The 18,222-nt window shown below is 34.7% G+C and overlaps 1 protein-coding gene across 1 annotated transcript in view; it reads right to left on the reverse strand.

Moving 5' to 3' along the window:
* Nucleotides 1-18,222, reverse strand: part of LOC136043550 (kinase D-interacting substrate of 220 kDa-like) — an 86,615-nt gene that overhangs the window by 16,749 nt on the left and 51,644 nt on the right. Inside the window, exons 16-18 of the mRNA XM_065728467.1 lie at nt 16,733-16,878; nt 8,630-8,792; nt 2,407-2,579 (exon numbers count right to left, since the gene is read on the reverse strand). Coding sequence (XP_065584539.1) covers nt 2,407-2,579; nt 8,630-8,792; nt 16,733-16,878 — 482 coding nt within the window. The remainder of the gene's footprint in view (nt 1-2,406; nt 2,580-8,629; nt 8,793-16,732; nt 16,879-18,222) is intronic.

Consider the following 18,222-nt stretch of genomic DNA (forward strand, 5'->3'; position numbering starts at 1 on the left):
AAATTTGATTGTTTAAATTGGTTGAATGAAAAGTTTCCAAAGAACATACGTCTTAAAGTTAGGAAAACCTGGGAACTCAATTTATAATGCAAAAGACGTTCGATGCAGTTATGGAGTTTTAGCACTTAGCGGGTGCAAGTTTAAAACACGGGCAAAAAAACAGCAGAAAATGAGCGAAAAAATATTTCATTGTGGAGCTCAAAAAGTGTAACTTTCCTGATTGCTGAGGCAAGGGACAAGCAATGTCATTAAATAGCAGTAAACGGGGTAGGAAAACATAGTGGTTGGGTGAGTAAAATTATGTAAGAATATAACATCTAACATCTTGTTACCAAATACGAATTGAAACGAAATGTATATACCATTGAATAGCTAAAATTTTAAGTTATGCATTAATTTAGATTTTTTTTTAATATTCAAGATTAAAGTATCACATAATTAGTTAATTGACTTATCTAACAAGAATATCTTTTTAGAAAGACAAATTATCCTATCTGTTGTATTTATCCTACACATATATCTATGTAAGTTTTCTTCTGACTTCAAAAATATCGCTTCAATGACTTAATATTTATTTTGTAAAGCACAGATATTTAATTCGATTACTTTCTTCATATGCCATGATGAAAATCTTCCAGACTTGATGGCGTTTGTATATCACAGGCTAATGACACTTTTTAACAGATAAGTGTAAACCATAGAGGTTTTAACCCAGTTTAAAGTAACGTGTTACTAACAAACTGAATATCGACGGACTGTCTATGTTTAAATTTTTACGAACAAAAAAAAACATCGTCAGATTTACCAAATTAGTGTAGGCTTATTTTTTGTCATGGTTCAGAATGACAACAATGGTGAAACTTACACAACAAAGAACTCTATTAATTTTGTGAAAACCAAAAGAAAAATCATAGACGACTTCAGTTTTCGGGTTTCAATAGACCAGGAGGCAAAAAATGTTTTTATTTTTGATGGCCTAAGTACTTCAAATAACCCATTATAAAGGTGAATTAACCATTAAAGTTACTAATCTTGGCAGGCCTTTTACGAAGTAAATTTGATGGAACCGACACAACTGAACTTCAAAAGCATAGAATCGACACTTGATTACCTGACTATGAACTGCGGACTGAAGTGTCTTAAAATGGGCGCATTATTTCATGTTATACAGAAAAGTCAGAGATAAGTCAAATGTTAGTTATGGTAAAGAAAGTGAAGGAATTCCTGAAATTATTGACTAGTTAACTTTAAAACTCAATAGGAGCCAAAGCTTAGTTGTCCAGTGTCATTAAGCATTATTAAACTGAATACACACTCTCTGTTAGTATAATAATTTCTTTCGCTGATTGTATTACAAAATGAATTGTGAGGTGGAATTTCTCTTAATTTAATCTTTTTAATCTTACGGAACTTACGAACATCATAATTTTCTAAGAAAATAGTTACCGAACACTGAGTTTATTTTCCCGTAAGTTACTTTTACTTTGTATTTTAGTACACCCTAAGTCGGTGTCCATGGAGCATGGCTATGGAGCTGGTGTTGGACAATAACGACGTCTAACATAATTTTAGGTTGAGAAACTACATTTCAAATACGACTAATTCCAAATGTTGCCTTTGATTTAATAATAAAAGTCATTAAAACATCAATGTTCCCAGTATTTTCAACATGATCAGTAACTACGAATAATTAGAGTACAATGAGATATGCAGCGTAATTTTGCCTGATTTTGCTTTTTTTTTTGCCTAAGATGAAATAACATATATTTAGTAGTCACGAATTATCCATTAGCACATTACCTTGTACGAACTAGTCTGGGTAATTAAAAACATTCTTGTGACCTCAAAATCATCAAAATGAACAACAAAATTTCGATTCTTTTTGGAAGATGCGTTATTATATTTACTTGCTCTATGGGCAATAGGCTTAGTAATTGTTGCAGCAGTAAAATAATAAAGGTAATTTTAATTTGAACAATGTTTTGACTTAACAACACCTTTTTTAAAAAGTATGAAGTAGGTAATTCATTGAGAAACGAGAATCTTGATTTGACTCAAGCAGTATGTTGTTACTAGATTAAGATTGGCTCGGCTAGTAAAAACTTGCAAAGAAAAATATTTCTCTCCTAAATCGAGTTATCTACTGGTCCTACTACTAATAGCCCATCTTAGTACAAGTAGGAATCAATATCGAACCAATTCTGCTACATATTTCTTTTTGTGAAAATTCGTTTTTTCAGATTTTCAGTTAAGTAATGGTATGGATGGCTGTTTTCTTACAGTAGTTACCACAAACTGTAAAACAGCTATAACAAATTTCCTTTTAGTGACACACATTTAGTAGTCACGAATTATCTATTAGTATGCTATCATATTTTCTAAATTAATAGCAACAATAAAATTTACCTTTAATATGCTTTATAAGAAAAGGATCCATATTAATTGTAAAAGGGATGAAAATCTTCAGATGAACAAGTTGTAGGTTGTTTCTACTTGATGACAGTAGGGCTTCAAGCTTTTTAGGGTCTTTGTCCAAATCAATAAAAGGATCGTTCACAGATGGCACAAGACCCTTGACCCTAAACAAAGTAACATAAAATTATGATAAAACACTATATAAAACATTATACTTACTGAATAGACTCGATGAAACTCAAGTTGAAGAAAGGAGTGTGCTAGCAACCATCGATCTCTTATTAATATCTGTAGAGACAGATCTGCCAGCAGGACAGATATGTCATTATCCTAGGACCCAATAATATCTGAGGGTCCAATGAAGTTAGTCCGTTGCAGCATACAGGAGGCATGTCGGACTTTTGTATTTGGTTGGACTATATTAACTCTATAATATCATCTTGCAGGCTGTATTATATAAAAAAGCCAGTTTTGATTTTTAAACTTAAGTTGGAAATACACACTAGCGTATGATGATAAAATCATAGCCACATTAAAAAAAAGCTAAAGATTATGATAGCTTTTACTAACTAACTTAACGGAATAATAATTGACTCGTGATGTTCTTCATATGAGCTCGGTAACTTTTTTCATTTTCAGAAAATTGCTTTAATCTGTGTTGTTATTTTTATTCAAAACCTAGTGTGCGTTCTTTCGACTTTTGCTGAGGTCAGAAAACAACTGTTTGCATTATAGACAGGCTAAAAGGTTTCTTTTTTTCGTAGAGATTTCTTGAAATTTTGTTACTTTTACAAGCGGAAGTTTGCTAGAGATAGATCTACCTTTAAAAAGTCTGGCCTCTACAACACCAGGCAAAACCAAACTACTCCAAACTTTAGATACGATCTGTACTTCATACTTGGACAACTTTCTGGGCATTTCATAACAACTTTATCAAAGACTAGTTCAATTGAGTAAATTCAAAATTCACTGGCACCTAATTCAAAAAAGATGGTATTTATAAATGGAATGCAAGCAGTACTACGTGTAAGAGAGCTGGCATACGTGCTTCAGATGAAAATCGATTAGTACCAGGTTAATTTTATCAGGGTTTAAAACAAAAGAATTGAAAGTCACGGTAGAAAATTGTGGATTTGTCACAGTTGATTTTTTTTTTACGGTTTCACACTGGAGTTGATGTCTCGAGATCGGGTTTGGATGTTTGTTCGAGCATGAGTTATGTTTGTTTCAATGAGTGGATGAATGGAAACCATACGCTACTCCTTTGCCTAGCTTGTGATTTTGAGAATTTTCGACAATGGACTTAGTATTTATTCATATTTTGTTGAAATACAAAATACAAAGTTGAAATTATTGTTTTTATTGTAAATTTTATAATTAAACAAACATATTCAGGATTGAGAATAGTAGGAGCAGTTCTTGCGTTAAATGAATCACCGGGGATATGAAAGATTTGGAGCATTTTTATATAAAAAGTTGTAAGAAATATTGCAGAAAGCCCCTAAAAGAAACACAATATGTCTATTGCTTGACTTCAAGCCTCAAGTAGAAACAAATAGAAAATAGACTTAATCCATCTTTAAGATCTTCGAAGATGAGCGAGAAAAACTAAACGGTAAGAATATACTTGGATTCTGCCAACTGGATAATTAAGTAATTACTAATACTGTGTTTAGACATAAGTAGATTCTTAACATAAAATAGACTTCACATGATAAGAAAGGGTCCCTTTAAGGACAAAATACAGGGTATTGAAATAAAATATTGGGTTAATAGTTATTCGGGTCCAAATTTGGGGTATCAGTGCAGGATAATAAATACTTAGTGTATTAAAGGCAACAGTGATCGACATAGCTAAACATGATGCAGAAGCATGGGAAAAGACTAAAAGAGAAAAGGAAGACACGCTACACATTAAAAAAAAACAAAAAACTATTCAACAATAATTTTAGGAATAAAGCCAGACAATTCCAAAGGGCTTGGGGCTTTTTGTAGGCAACATGGTACTTTCCGTTGATCCCAAACCATAGCTACTGCTGTGTCTAAATACTCTATTTTATCATAGATATGAAAACTTTTTCGGCAAGTGAGCAGGTCCTGAACCGATTCAACATCTTCCAAAATGAACGGCTCCATCGAATCGAGTGTCTCCTGTGATCTAAATGTGTCAGAAATATTCAATTACGAGTGTTGATTTCCTTGTCAACTTTTTACCAGTCAACCTATGCCCTTCTGACCAAGGATTCAAATCTTAGTGTCACCAATCCTCTAGCTTGAGGTGAGCGTTAATGATGCGACTCTGAAAGGTTAGCCGTCGTGAGTCTGGAGAGCTTACGATTAAAAAAAAATCTTACGAAACGTTTGATTTCAGATGCCATGTGAGGTAGAAAACTCCTGATCCTGCTGCAAGTACACGTAACAACAAGATATCACGTGTTTACGTCCAAGTTGCCCAGCAGACTTTTTGCTGGTATATGCATCTCCCACAACTCTCCGGTAACAACATGACTCGCGCGTTTGCTCAACCAAGACTAGCTTCCTGTTTTAGAAATAATAGGTATAAATAATAGCTTCAAAAGTTCCTCATCCTGGTGGGTAGTTCACTGAATGTTTCGCCATAACTGGCGATTAACCAAACATTGGGGAGGCTGACAATAGTCTCAACACCATCCAATGGGAATAAGGACGAAGTCATGATAAAATACCATGTGTAGCCCTTTATAAACGAATTGATTCGATCCTAGTCAGTATAGATAGATAGATAGGTGTATTTCAAAAACCCATGGGCCATATACACACAAAAATATAAATAAATAACAAACAAGCAAGGAAATTAACAACAGTACTAATTACAAACACGCACAAAAAACAGAATTCAACGCAAAAGGTGCCTAATCTAACAACAAAAGAAAATAGCAATATAAAACTTTTTCTTCTTATTAAGGATTTATCTATATATACTCCCACTCGAAATATTGTGGTTGGGTTACTATTTTGTAGAATACCTGGAAGCATCAAATTAATCCCATGCAAATAAATTTCCCGTAAATCCAAGAGCACCGGGCATTTCCGGAGAAAATGATCCAAGTCTTCATCGTCATCATCACAAAGGGGACAAACATACCGCCTATCAGGACCAACTATCATTTTATTTTTGTCGAAAGTTTTTTTCCTGTTCTGGATTGGAAGACAATTCGCCCTAAGCTGAATCCAACGACGTAGAATCATAGCCGGTAAATTAAATTTAAAATAAACTTCTTCTCCAAAATTAGGTTTTGCCTGATTATAATGTTGTAGGGTTGTAGAATCTAAAACCAGCCCTTGCCAATGCTGAATTTCCTGACTCTCTAATATAAATCGTACCTGGCTTTCTAAATTTGTTGGTACATCACTAGAGCAGACCATTATTCCATAAATAAGGCATTCCTACTTTTTCTAGTAATGATTTAATTTGGGATGGCCACGAGGTTTTTAAACCGCATTTCAACATCTCTTCATATGCCGCTCTTACTAATCTATCTTCATTACTCTCAGTTAACTTCAACCAGAATCTAAGCATTAAAATATACCTACGTAGCTTTAAAGAAAACAGGCCCATATCACCTTTCAGAATCTGTAAATGAGTTGTCTGATGTAGACCAAACACTCTTTTTTAATACTGGAGCTGAAGGGACTCCAGTTGCTGCACCGTTTCTCCACCCCATATCTCTGCTCCATATTCTATCACGGGTAAAATTTTTGTGTTAAATATTCTTTTATGCATTTTTAGGTTTTTAATCCCCATTATCGTCGGGTTTCTAAATATTGCTGACATGGCCACCCTACCTCTCTTAATTATTTCATCAACATGACTCCTTAGGCTTCCATTATCCGATAAGATAAAGCCTAAATATTTTATTCTTTTACTTATAAATAGTTCCTTATTATTAAATTTAAATGTATATTTTTCATCATCCCCAACCCTCCTTTTTTTAAAAAATAACAACTTCGCTCTTTTCAGTATTCAGCCTTAATTTTTTTATCTGCAAATATTCTTCTATGAGATTCAAAAGAGTCTGTAGATCTTGCGGTTTATTAGCCACCAAAGCAATATCATCTGCAAATAATAAGAGAGATAGTTTTTGAGTCCCTAGGCTAACTTTCGGAGCCCATCTATTCTCTAGAAAGTTAACAACATCATTAATAAAAACATTAAACAACTTAGGTGAAAGGGCGCTGCCCTGTTTTACCAGCTTAATATCAAAAAGCTTCGAAAACCTATAACCAACTTGAATGATTCCACTCACACAAGTATACATGCTCACTATCAATCTAACAAATGAATGGGGAAGGCCAATATTTAGCATGGCATCATTCAATAACTATCTCTCGACACTATCAAAAGCCTTATGGAGATCCAGAAATCCCACACAAAGACAAGTTTTACCCTTTCCATATTTATCTATTAATGCCTTTAAAATAAACACAGTATCTGTCGTCCCATGCCCTGTCCTGAAACCTCCTTGTTCCTCATGTATTAAATTATTTTTATTCAACCAATTGGAAAGCCTGGTATCTAGTATTTTTTCCAAAACCTTACTTAAAGCAGGGACAAGCGCTATTAAACGATAATTTTCATGAGCCTTCGGGTTTCCTCTCTTAAAAAGTGGTATAAACAATGATGTCTTCCAAGCGCTTGGCCATTACCCTGACGTTAACACCTTATTACAATTTCGACTATTGAATTTCCATCGTACCTGAATATTCGGCCATGGATGAATAATTTGTCACCTCGTAACTTTGCATCACGGCCGTCATTTTACGCGAGAGTCAACATTTCCTTTAAATGTTTACGGGCCTCCCTTTGTATAGCTGTGTAATCCGGAGCCACCGATAAACCAAACCTTCTTAATACGGAGCTGTTTCTTAAAATATAGTCTCTGATTTCAACCGAGTTTAGCTTTACTACTATCGGCCCTGATTTCAATCTAAAAATGTCACGTATATCACTTTGATTTATTCCGAAAGACGGCATAGTATGATTTAATAACCCCGTTATTTCTTGCTTCAGAGTATAATCGCCGAGTTGTTGAGGGGTGTAATTATAGAAGATTAAATTCGTTCTTTTCTGATCTGCTTCGAGCTTGTTGGCTCGTTCATAAGAGACTGCTAGGTTAGATTTCACATTTTCCAGCTCTTTTTTAATTTCATCATTTGTCTTAGCATTGTTAGATAACTGCGTAATAATGCTACTTAACTGTACTTGTATGGCATCAATGCTATCCGAAAGTTCAGGAATCGTATAAACTTTCTGCGAAAGCACCGGTAATAAATCCAGTTTAAAATTGATTTCTTGCAAGAACTAGGCACTTTGCATTTTCTCGGCCTCTCGTGTTTGGACTGCCATTTACACCCTTATAAACTTATCAAAGTGCAAAATGTAAAACCTTTATCACTCCTTGATTTGATCCAGTATCTTTAATTAGCAAATAAGACTTTTTTTTATCACCATTCGAAAAAAATCCCAATATTGGCTCAAAGCCACGCAGGAGAGAAGCGTTATTTCAATCTTGGTTTAAACTACTTAGTTACACAATTTGTCTAAATGTAAGCATGGAGTTTATCCGAAAGAAATGAAGTCTGGTTTTGTTGTTAACTCCTTGAACTCTTCGCTTAGGTATTCCCACCACATAGAAAATGGCCAAAGCAGAGGCTTTACGAGGGATGGGACAGAGAGGAAGAGTTGGTCAGTGTGTCGGCTTCCAAATGCTTAACACAACAATATTAGTAAACAATACTAGTGAATTCATATAATTTAAGTACAAGTGCATTTTGCAGCGCAATTTTCCCTGATTTTGTTTCTTTTTTGCATTTTCACCCGAATAACACACATTTAGTAGTCACAAATGATCACTTAACATGCCTTCTTATGCTTGCCTATTACCAGCCTTATTCGTCATGGAAAAGAGGTCGTTGGCAATCGGTCTCTTGGAAGATGACAAAAGAAGTAGATTTAAGAAGGATTAGACAGAGAGAAAGTGCTGGTCAGTGTGTCAGCTTGCAAAAGGTTAACACTACGATTTCGTAACATTAATAGTGCTTTCACAATATCCTAAAAACAATTTATAAAATAAATACTTTTGATTGTACTGCAAAATGCTATTTCTTTACCCTGAGCCAAGAAGAAAGTCAATAAAGGTGGGAGACACTTAAGGTAGGGGGAGCTTATACTCACTTGTCGTACAGAGAGCGAAGAGAAACAGAATCCTCACAGCGTTCCCTTTCCTCAACATAGACTACAATCCATGCCATTCTATACGGCCATTGTTCAGTAAGATTTATCCAAGATGCAAGATGAATCCAGTTGAAATCCACATGAAACGCTTTTAGAAGCCTCCCTACAAATCACAGAAAATAGCTTATTTCTTTAATTTCCTAAAAGAGGTTTTTCTACTGATTTATTTTGAATGTTTATTACAAAAGAGAGCATGACTGAATATTCAAATTTTTAAAAGTAAAAAAAAAAAAAAAAAAAAAAAAATTAACGGGTTTCCTGCAAACAGTTCAACTTGGAATATATGCAAAATTACCAAGTACTGATTACCCGAAACCAATTTTTGAACCTCTGATGGACATGTTGCTTTTCTAGAATTGGAGACTAATATGCTTCTTTTTTTTACACATTTTGCAAATCAATTAGCTATAATAACCGTACTAAAAAGAAAATATTGGTAGTAGGAAATCATGAAGACGATTTTTAGTTTTGTGTGTATAATGATTTAAAAATGAAAAGGTTCCGTGAAAAAAAATTCCTCTTCAATAAAAACCTAAGATTTGATAAAAATTCAGAAAAATTGCGAAAAAATTCGAAACACTACATTAATCCAGTCGACATTATTCACATGACTGACAAAAATTAAGTCAATTTGACAAATTCCTTTCTTTTTTCTTTTTTAATAAATGTATTTTTCTATTTCTTCTCAATAATCTATTTCGCTTGAATAAAAAGCCAAGTTGTCTTTTATTTTTATTAAATAAAAAAAAAACAAGTTTTTTTAACTGAAAGTAAGGAGCGACCATGAAACTTAGGACAAACAGAAATTACTCCGTATATGAAATGGATTGTCCCCTCCACAATCCCTCGCTCTTTACTCTGAAGTTTTTAATTGTTTTAAAAAGTAGAATTGTGGCAAAGAGTCAAAGTTTAGCGTAAAGAGCGAGGGATTGTGGAGGGGACAATCCATTTCATATACGGAGTAATTTCTGATCGTTTTAAGTTTTAATGTCGCTCCTTAATTTTAGTTTAAAAAAACTAGTTGTTTTTTATTTAATTTCTGAACGTTTTTGAATTATTGCATGTTTGATTTTGGCTCTCCGTACATAAATTATTAAAATGAAATTTGCATATTAATTCTTTTTTTGGCCAAATGGCTTTCTCTGAGTTTTGATCAGACAATTTTGAGAAATAAGGGGTGGGGAAGGAGGCCTAGTGGCCCTCCAATTTTTCGGTTACTTAAAAAGGCGACTAGAACTTTTAATTTTTAACGAACGTTTTTATTAATAAAAAATATACGTAACTTAAGAATTAACTTACGCAACAAACTTTTATATTCTTATATTTTTAATTATCTATATGAGGGGGTTTGTCTCCTCGTTAATACCTCGCTCTTCACACTAAATCTTAAATTTTATCCCAATTCTGTAAGAATGAACCCTGAAACAGAAAGGTCGTAGAATAAATAGTTGAAGTTACTAAAAACACTTTAGCTTAAAGAGCGAAGTATTTATCACCTCCTGAATACCTCGCTCTTTACTCAAAAGTATTTTTAGAATTCCTCATATGCGTAATAATCTCTGTTCGTTTCAAGTTTTAATGCTACTCCTTACTTTCAATTGAAAAAACTTTTTCATGTTTATATTTTCATTGTTTTTTTTTAATAGTAATGCTAGAAAACCCTGCGCCCTTTTCATTGAATTTCTCTTCCCCCATGAAATATTCCTCCAAGGAAAGATCCTCCCACATAGCCCCCTCCCCTCAACCCCACACCCAAACCCAAAAAATCCCCCCCTGAAAATGTCGGTACACTTCCCAATAACCATTACTGTATGTAAACATTGGTCAAAGTTTGTAACTTGCAGCCCCTCCCCCAGGGACTGTGGGGGAGTAAGTCATCCCCAAAGACATAGATACTGTGGTTTTCGACTATGCGCAACAAAATGGCTATATCAAAATTTTGATCCATTGACTTTGGGAAAAAACTGAGCGTGGGAGGGGGCCTAGGTGCCCTCCAATTTTTTTGGTCACTTAAAAAGGGCACTAGAACTTTTCATTTCCGTTAGAATGAACCCTCTTGCAACACTCTAGGACCACTTGGTCGATACGATGACCACTGGGAAAAAGAAAAAAAAATAAACACGCACCCGTGATCTGTCTTCTGGCAAAAAATACGAAATTCCACATTTTTGTAGATTGGACCTTGAAAATTTTTTATATTGGGTTCTCTGATACGGTGAATGCGATGGTGTGATTTTCGTTAAGATCCTATGACTTTTATGGGGTGTTTTCCAAAATAAGGCAAATTTTCTCAGGCTCATAACTTTTGATGACAAAGACTAAATTGATGAAACTTATATATTTAAAATCAGCATAAAAATCCGATTCTTTTGATGTATCTTTTAGCATCGAAATTCCGTTTTTTAGAGTTTCGTTTACTATGGAGCCGGGTCGCTCCTTACTACAGTTCGTTACCACGAACTGTTTGATACACCGTTGATGATGACACATCCTAATAACGATAACAAGCATGATTATTTGCTTCTTTTCAATAGATAAATTTTGGCTATGGAAAATCACGTGCCTCAAGGTTATTACTTTCAACCAAAGCTCAAAGAATAAGATACAGCAGAAAATAAAAACACATGTTAGTTCTTACTATTCAAAAGCATAATTATGTCTCTTAATAGCTAATTGGTTTTCTAGTGACATAATAAGTTATAGTCGTTTCCTTTATAGCTTTTATTATAATTAATTTTTAAAAAAAAGTATTTTCTGCATCTGAAACTAAGGAGCCAAATGTAAACTTAAAAGGAATAGAAATTATGACGTATATGAGGGGGGGGGGTCACCCTCTCGTCAATGCCTCGCTCTTTACGCTAAACTTTGACTTTTTGTTTTATTTATTTAAGAATAACTCCCGAGTCAAAAAGACCATTTAATTAGAACAATAAGCTCTTTAAAAATAAAAACAAACTTTAGCGTAAAGAGCAAGGCATTGAGAAGAGAGCGACCACCTTATATACGTCATAATTTCTGTTCACTTTAATGTTGTTTTAATGTAAATTCTAATGTTCTCCTTACTTTCAGTTGAAAAAAAACTTGTTTTATATTTAATTTCTGATCGTTTTTTGAGTAGATGGGAGGCCCGGTTCGCCTTACATGGAAAATCCCTCCCCCTTACGAAAAATTGGTCCGAGAAAAGATCCTCCTACGTACACCCCCCCCCCCCCTCCACAGGGAAAAAACCTTTGAAAGACTCTGTATACTTCTTTTAACCAATAGGCAAAGTTCAGAGTTTGCCAGTCCTTCCACCGGGGACTGTGTGGGTCAAGTCATCCTAAAAGAGTTATTAAATTAAAAAAAGTTTTTTTTAACTGAAAATAAGGAGCGAAATTAAAACTTAAAACGAACAGAAATTACTCCGTATATGAAATGGGCGGCTTCCTCATCAACATTCTGCTCTTTACACTAAAGTTTGACTCTTTCTCTCAACTCTTCTTTTTAAAACAGTAAAAAACTGCTTACTGTTTGTTTTGATTTTTTTTTTACTGTAATACATGTTTGATTTTGGCTCTCCGCAGAGGAATAATTAAAACGAAATTCGCATATTTTTTTTTTTGGCTAAATGGTTTTCTCTAAGTTTGATCAAATGATTTTGAGAAAAAAAGAGCGGGGGAGGAAGCCTAGTTGCCCTCCGATTTCTTGGTTACTTAAAAAAGCAACTAGAACTTTTTAATTTTTTACGAATGTTTTTATTAGTAAAAGATATACGTAACTTACAAATAAGCCTACGTAACGAACTTTTGTATTCTCATGTTTTCATTACGTATATGAGGGGATTCACCCCCTCGTTAGTATCTCGCTCTTTACATTAAAGCTTAAATTTTGTCCCAATTCATTAAGAATGACCCCTGAATCACAAAAGCCGTAGAATAAATAGTTGAAATTAATAAAACTACTTTAGCGTAAAGAGCGAGGTATTAGGAGGAGGTGAGCCCCTCACATGCTTAATAATTTCTGTTCGTTTTGAGTTTTAATGCTGCTCCTTACTTCTAGCTGAAAAAAACTTTTACATATTTATTTTTTCATTGTTTTTTTAATAATGCTAGAAAATCCTGCGCTCCCTTCATGGAAATTTTCTTCCCCCATGACAAATTCCTCGATGAAAACCCCCAGCATATCCCCCTCTTCTCAACCCCTCCCCCCAACCAAAAAATCCCCCCGAAAACGTCTGTAAACTTCCCAATAACCATTACTATATGTAAGCACTAGTCGAAGTTTGTAACTAGTAGCCCCTCCAACGGAAACTGTGGAGGAGTAAGTCGTCCCCAAAGACATAGTTATAAGGTTTCTGGACTACGCTGAATAAAAAGGCTATCTCAGAATTTTGATCCATTGACTCTGGGAAAATAATTAGCGTGGGAGGGGGCCTAGGTGCCTTCCAATTTTTTTGGTCACTTAAAAAGGGCAGTAGAAGTTTTCGTTTACGTTAGAATGAGCCCTCTCGCAACATTCTAGGACTGATTACTGTTTCTGCATCTGAAACTAAGGAGCCAAATGTAAACTTAAAAGGAATAGAAATTATGACGTATATGAGGGGGGGTCACCCTCTCGTCAATGCCTCGCTTCTTACGCTAAACTTTGACTTTTTGTTTTATTTATTTAAGAATAACTCCCGAGTCAAAAAGACCATTTAATTAGAACAATAAGCTCTTTAAAAATAAAAACAAACTTTAGCGTAAAGAGCAAGGCATTGAGAAGAGAGCGACCACCTCATATACGTCATAATTTCTGTTCACTTTAATGTTGTTTTAATGTAAATTCTAATGTTCTCCTTACTTTCAGTTGAAAAAAAACTTGTTTTTTATTTAATTTCTGATCTTTTTTTGAGTAGATGGGAGGCCCGGTTCGCCTTACATGGAAAATCCCTCCCCTTTACGAAAAATTGGTCCGAGAAAAGATCCTCCTACGTACATCCCCCCCCTCCACAGGGAAAAAACCTTTGAAAGACTCTGTATACTTCTTTTAACCAATAGGCAAAGTTCAGAGTTCGCCAGTCCTTCCACCGGGGACTGTGTGGGTCAAGTCATCCTAAAAGAGTTATTAAATTAAAAAAAGTTTTTTTAACTGAAAATAAGGAGCGAAATTAAAACTTAAAACGAACAGAAATTACTCCGTATATAAAATGGGCGGCTTCCTCATCAACACCCTGCTCTTTACGCTAAAGTTTGACTCTTTCTCTCAACTCTTCTTTTTAAAACAGTAAAAAACTGTTTACTGTTTGTTTTGATTTTTTTTTTTACTGTAATACATGTTTTGATTTTGGCTCTCCGCAGAGGAATAGTTAAAACGAAATTCGCATATTTTTTTTTTTTTTTTTTTTTTGGCTAAATGGTTTTCTTTAAGTTTGATCAAATGATTTTGAGAAAAAAAGAGCGGGGGAGGAAGCCTAGTTGCCCTCCGATTTCGTGGTTACTTAAAAAAGCAACTAGAAGTTTTTAATTTTTTACGAATGTTTTTATTAGTAAAAGATATACGAGGTATTAGGAGGAGGTGAGCCCCTCATATGCTTAATAATTTCTGTTCGTTTTGAGTTTTAATGCTGCTCCTTACTTCTAGCTGAAAAAACTTTTAAATATTTATTTTTTCATTGTTTTTTTAATAATGCTAGAAAATCCTGCGCTCCCTTCATGGAAATTTTCTTCCCCCATGACAAATTCCTCGATGAAAACCCCCAGTATATCCCCCTCTTCTCAACCCCTCCCCGCAACCAAAAAATCCCCCCGAAAACGTCTGTAAACTTCCCAATAACCATTACTAAGCACTAGTCGAAGTTTGTAACTTGTAGCCCCTCCCACGGAAACTGTGGAGGAGTAAGTCGTCCCCAAAGACATAGTTATAAGGTTTCTGGACTACGCTGAATAAAAAGGCTATCTCAGAATTTTGATCCATTGACTCTGGGAAAATAATTAGCGTGGGAGGGGGCCTAGGTGCCTTCCAATTTTTTGGTCACTTAAAAAGGGCAGTAGAAGTTTTCATTTACGTTAGAATAAGCCCTCTCGCAACATTCTAGGACCACTGGGTCGATACGATCACCCCTGAGAAAAAAAAACAAAAAAAAAACAATCCAAACAAATAAACACGCATCCGTGATCTGCCTTCTGGCAAAAAAAAATACAAAATTCCACATTTTTGTTGATAGGAGCTTGAAACTCCTACAATTGGGTTCTCTGATACGCTGAATCTGATGGTGTGATTTTTCGACATTCTATGACTTTTAGGGGGTGTTTTCCCCTATTTAATCCCCTAGGTAAGACTAAACGTGATGCAACTCATATATTTAAAATCAGCATTAAAATGTGATTCTTTTGATGTAGCTATTGGTATCAAAATTCCATTTTTTAAAATTTTGGTTACTATTGAGCTGGGTCGCTCCTTACTAAAGTACGTTATCACAAACTCTTTGATTACATTTTTCGACTATCCTAAAAGATGACTTTCTCAAAATTTTGATCGGGTGACTTTGGGTTTAAAATTTAGCATGGGAGGGGGTGGGGCTAGGGGGTCCAATATTTTTGGTCACATAAAAGGGCGCTAGAACTTCCGATTTCTGATCAAGTGAGCCCTCTCCCGATCTTCTATGACCACTGGTTCGATATGATTATCCATGAAAAAAACAACAAATAATCAGGCATCCGCAATCTTTCTTCCGGTAAAAAATGCAAAATTTCACGTTTTTGTACATAAGAGACGGAAACCTCTTAAGAAGGGTTCTCTGGTATACCGAATCTGATCGTATCTTTCATCAAGATAACTCGATGTTTGGGGTTATTTCTCCCCTTTTTTAGAAATGGGGCCAATTTTCTAAGGCTCATAACTTTTGATGGAGGGGAAAGGCTTTTTTTCCGATTTTTTAAGAAGATACAAAGGAAAAATATTTTTCAGAATCTAGAGGGGGAGGGGGCTTTTGAAATTTCAAATTTTTTTAATGAAAATACAAATAAAATGTATTTTTTAATCCAGGGGCAATTGCTCCCTCCCTCAAATGGCATCCCTGACAAGTAAATCACCAAGTCTGAAATTTTTTTTAATATAAGTTGGTGAATTAGCCAGAAAACTTATAAACTTGGATACTCTTATGTATTATACTCTTATGTACTACAGTAGCACCAGAGTAGTTGCAAATTTAGCTTAAAAAGTGAAAACTAAAAGGGGCTTGGTTAAAACTTCTATTTTTGGGTCCTACACAATTAGCGTATACAATGAATTATACACTCAACATCCGCCCAAATATTCCTTGAAAGCTTGAACTTAATTGACTAATCTCCAAATTAAAGCTTAATACCATCAACCACCCTGCCATAAAAAAAAAATGAAAAGCTGTTCACCCTCTATAAGAAAATATGATATTTAATATGGCAACAAGATATTATTCCGAAATCCACCACTACGTTAGGGGGGCGCGCACCCCCACCTGGGTCCTTCGGTAATACTTACTGTCTTGAGCAATGCCATCTTTGAGGGGTATCAGGATCTTTGAAAAAATCCTGTAAATTGGTTTTCAAAATGATATTTGACTATTAAAACTAATGAAAATAACAATTTCCATTCTTGAATCAGGTACAAATGATATTCACTTTTTTACTAAACAGTTGTTTAAGAAACCTTTTGAAACTTTTGGTTCCTAGCCAAGATGGGCTGTCCTCAGTCTCTATAAGGGCTCAAAATGGAATTTGACCCAGAAGCAATTACGATATAATTTGAAGCAATTTGACTGATGGTTCTTAGATTTCATCCTTTTTTTAACTTAATATTTTAGTTGTTTTTTTTTTTTACTCTTTTCGTTGCTTTTTACTATGATTTATAAATGATTCAATCTTGAAGCTATTCTGCTGACCAGCATAATTTAATTTTTTCTATCCAGCTTTTGCATTGCTAATCCTAGAGTGTCTATTAAGCATTAATACTAGTGAAATGCATTTTTAAACTAAGTCTTACATAACTTTAAAAGCTTATAGACACATAATGTGAATAACCTATTTATTATTGACCAAATTTTACCAGATACGGAGACTACATTCATTAGGCGGCGAAGGCTTTTGGGATTGACGTCGCTGAAGTAGTCATCCGTTAAAAGGACTTTGGTTATATCACTGTGACCAAATCCCATCAAAGCTATGCCGCTTTCCATACTGTCACTTAAATTTCTGAAATAAATAAACAAAATAAACCAATACATCAATGTTGATCAACCGTTTTATAGGATATCCCCATATGTCCAAGACCTGACAATCGATATAGGGTGTAAGGGTGTCACCATGTCTGGTGTCATCTTATTAGTCTTGTCAAATTTCATCCCGATCTCTTCACTCTAAACCTTTTCCAAGATTTCTGTTTCCCCAAAACAGAGATTTTGGTTGATCAAGATTTTGATCAACCGTTTTATAGGGGAAAGGGAAGATTTACTAGATGTTTTTCAGAGATACTGTCTACAGATTGTTCTGGGTACCGGCTGACTGACCGTATTTCAAACAGTAGGCTGTACGAAAAGTGTGGTTTAAATCCGCTTTCTAAGGCTATAATGAAAGAAAGGTAGAGCTGGCTAGAGCAACTTCTGCGGATGAAGGATGACAGATTGCCGAAGATTGTCCTTTTTGGCCAACCGTCTAGGGCTAAACGGAAAGCTGGTCGTCCTCGTCTGGGATGGGAGGATGTCATACAGAAAGATTTAAAGTAAATGGGAGCTTCCTGGGAAGGTGTAAAGAAGAAGTCTTTGAATAGATAGGGATGGAGGAGGAGCGTATGTAGCTGTGTTGGTCTCAGGCAGCTTTGTGCTGCGCTGAGTTGTTAGTAATAGTAGTAGTATAGTTCAATTCGGCTCTGTCGTACGCAAACAGCAATTTTTCTCCCTTTTCCCTCTAGAGCATACTCAAATATAATATGCTAAACTCTAGAGCATATCAAACTCCTATTCCCACAAACAGTGAAAATTTCGGGTAATTTCGTAACAAAAGAAAAAAGCCAATGAACCTTTTATAATTTTTCATCCAAACAAGGCAAATGGTAAATAGAGCAGGGGAACGATATAAAAATTACCAAGAGTTATACGAAAAGAAGATGTAGGTAAGGCAGCTTCAATTGAACTTCTAGCTTTGATCAGGCATAGCAAAGGACTTTGTTTGCCATGGGCTTAAGCACTATGGGTCATTTCCATACATGTAAAATAGATGTTTTGTATATCCACAAGCTTTTTTTTTTATTATTAAAAACCCTTTTTCTTATTTCCTGAAAAGTATAATTTTATGTTTAGTGAATTTAGTTTTATTTAACTTTGTGAATGGTCATTTTTTGGTTGGTAAATTCTTTCTTTAAGATACGGTTTATTCGTACCTATCCTCACATACGAATTTAATATAATTCCTCTTAGTAATCTAAAAGTTCAAAATAACGGAATAGTCCCCCCTCCCCAGCTCGAATAAGATTAATTTTGGTGCAGATTAAGTCAAAAGCAAACATGATCATTTTTATTTTAAAAAAGCGGCACACACGAA

Source organism: Artemia franciscana, unplaced genomic scaffold (genome assembly GCF_032884065.1).
Source record: "Artemia franciscana unplaced genomic scaffold, ASM3288406v1 Scaffold_712, whole genome shotgun sequence".
Lineage (NCBI taxonomy): Eukaryota > Metazoa > Arthropoda > Branchiopoda > Anostraca > Artemiidae > Artemia > Artemia franciscana.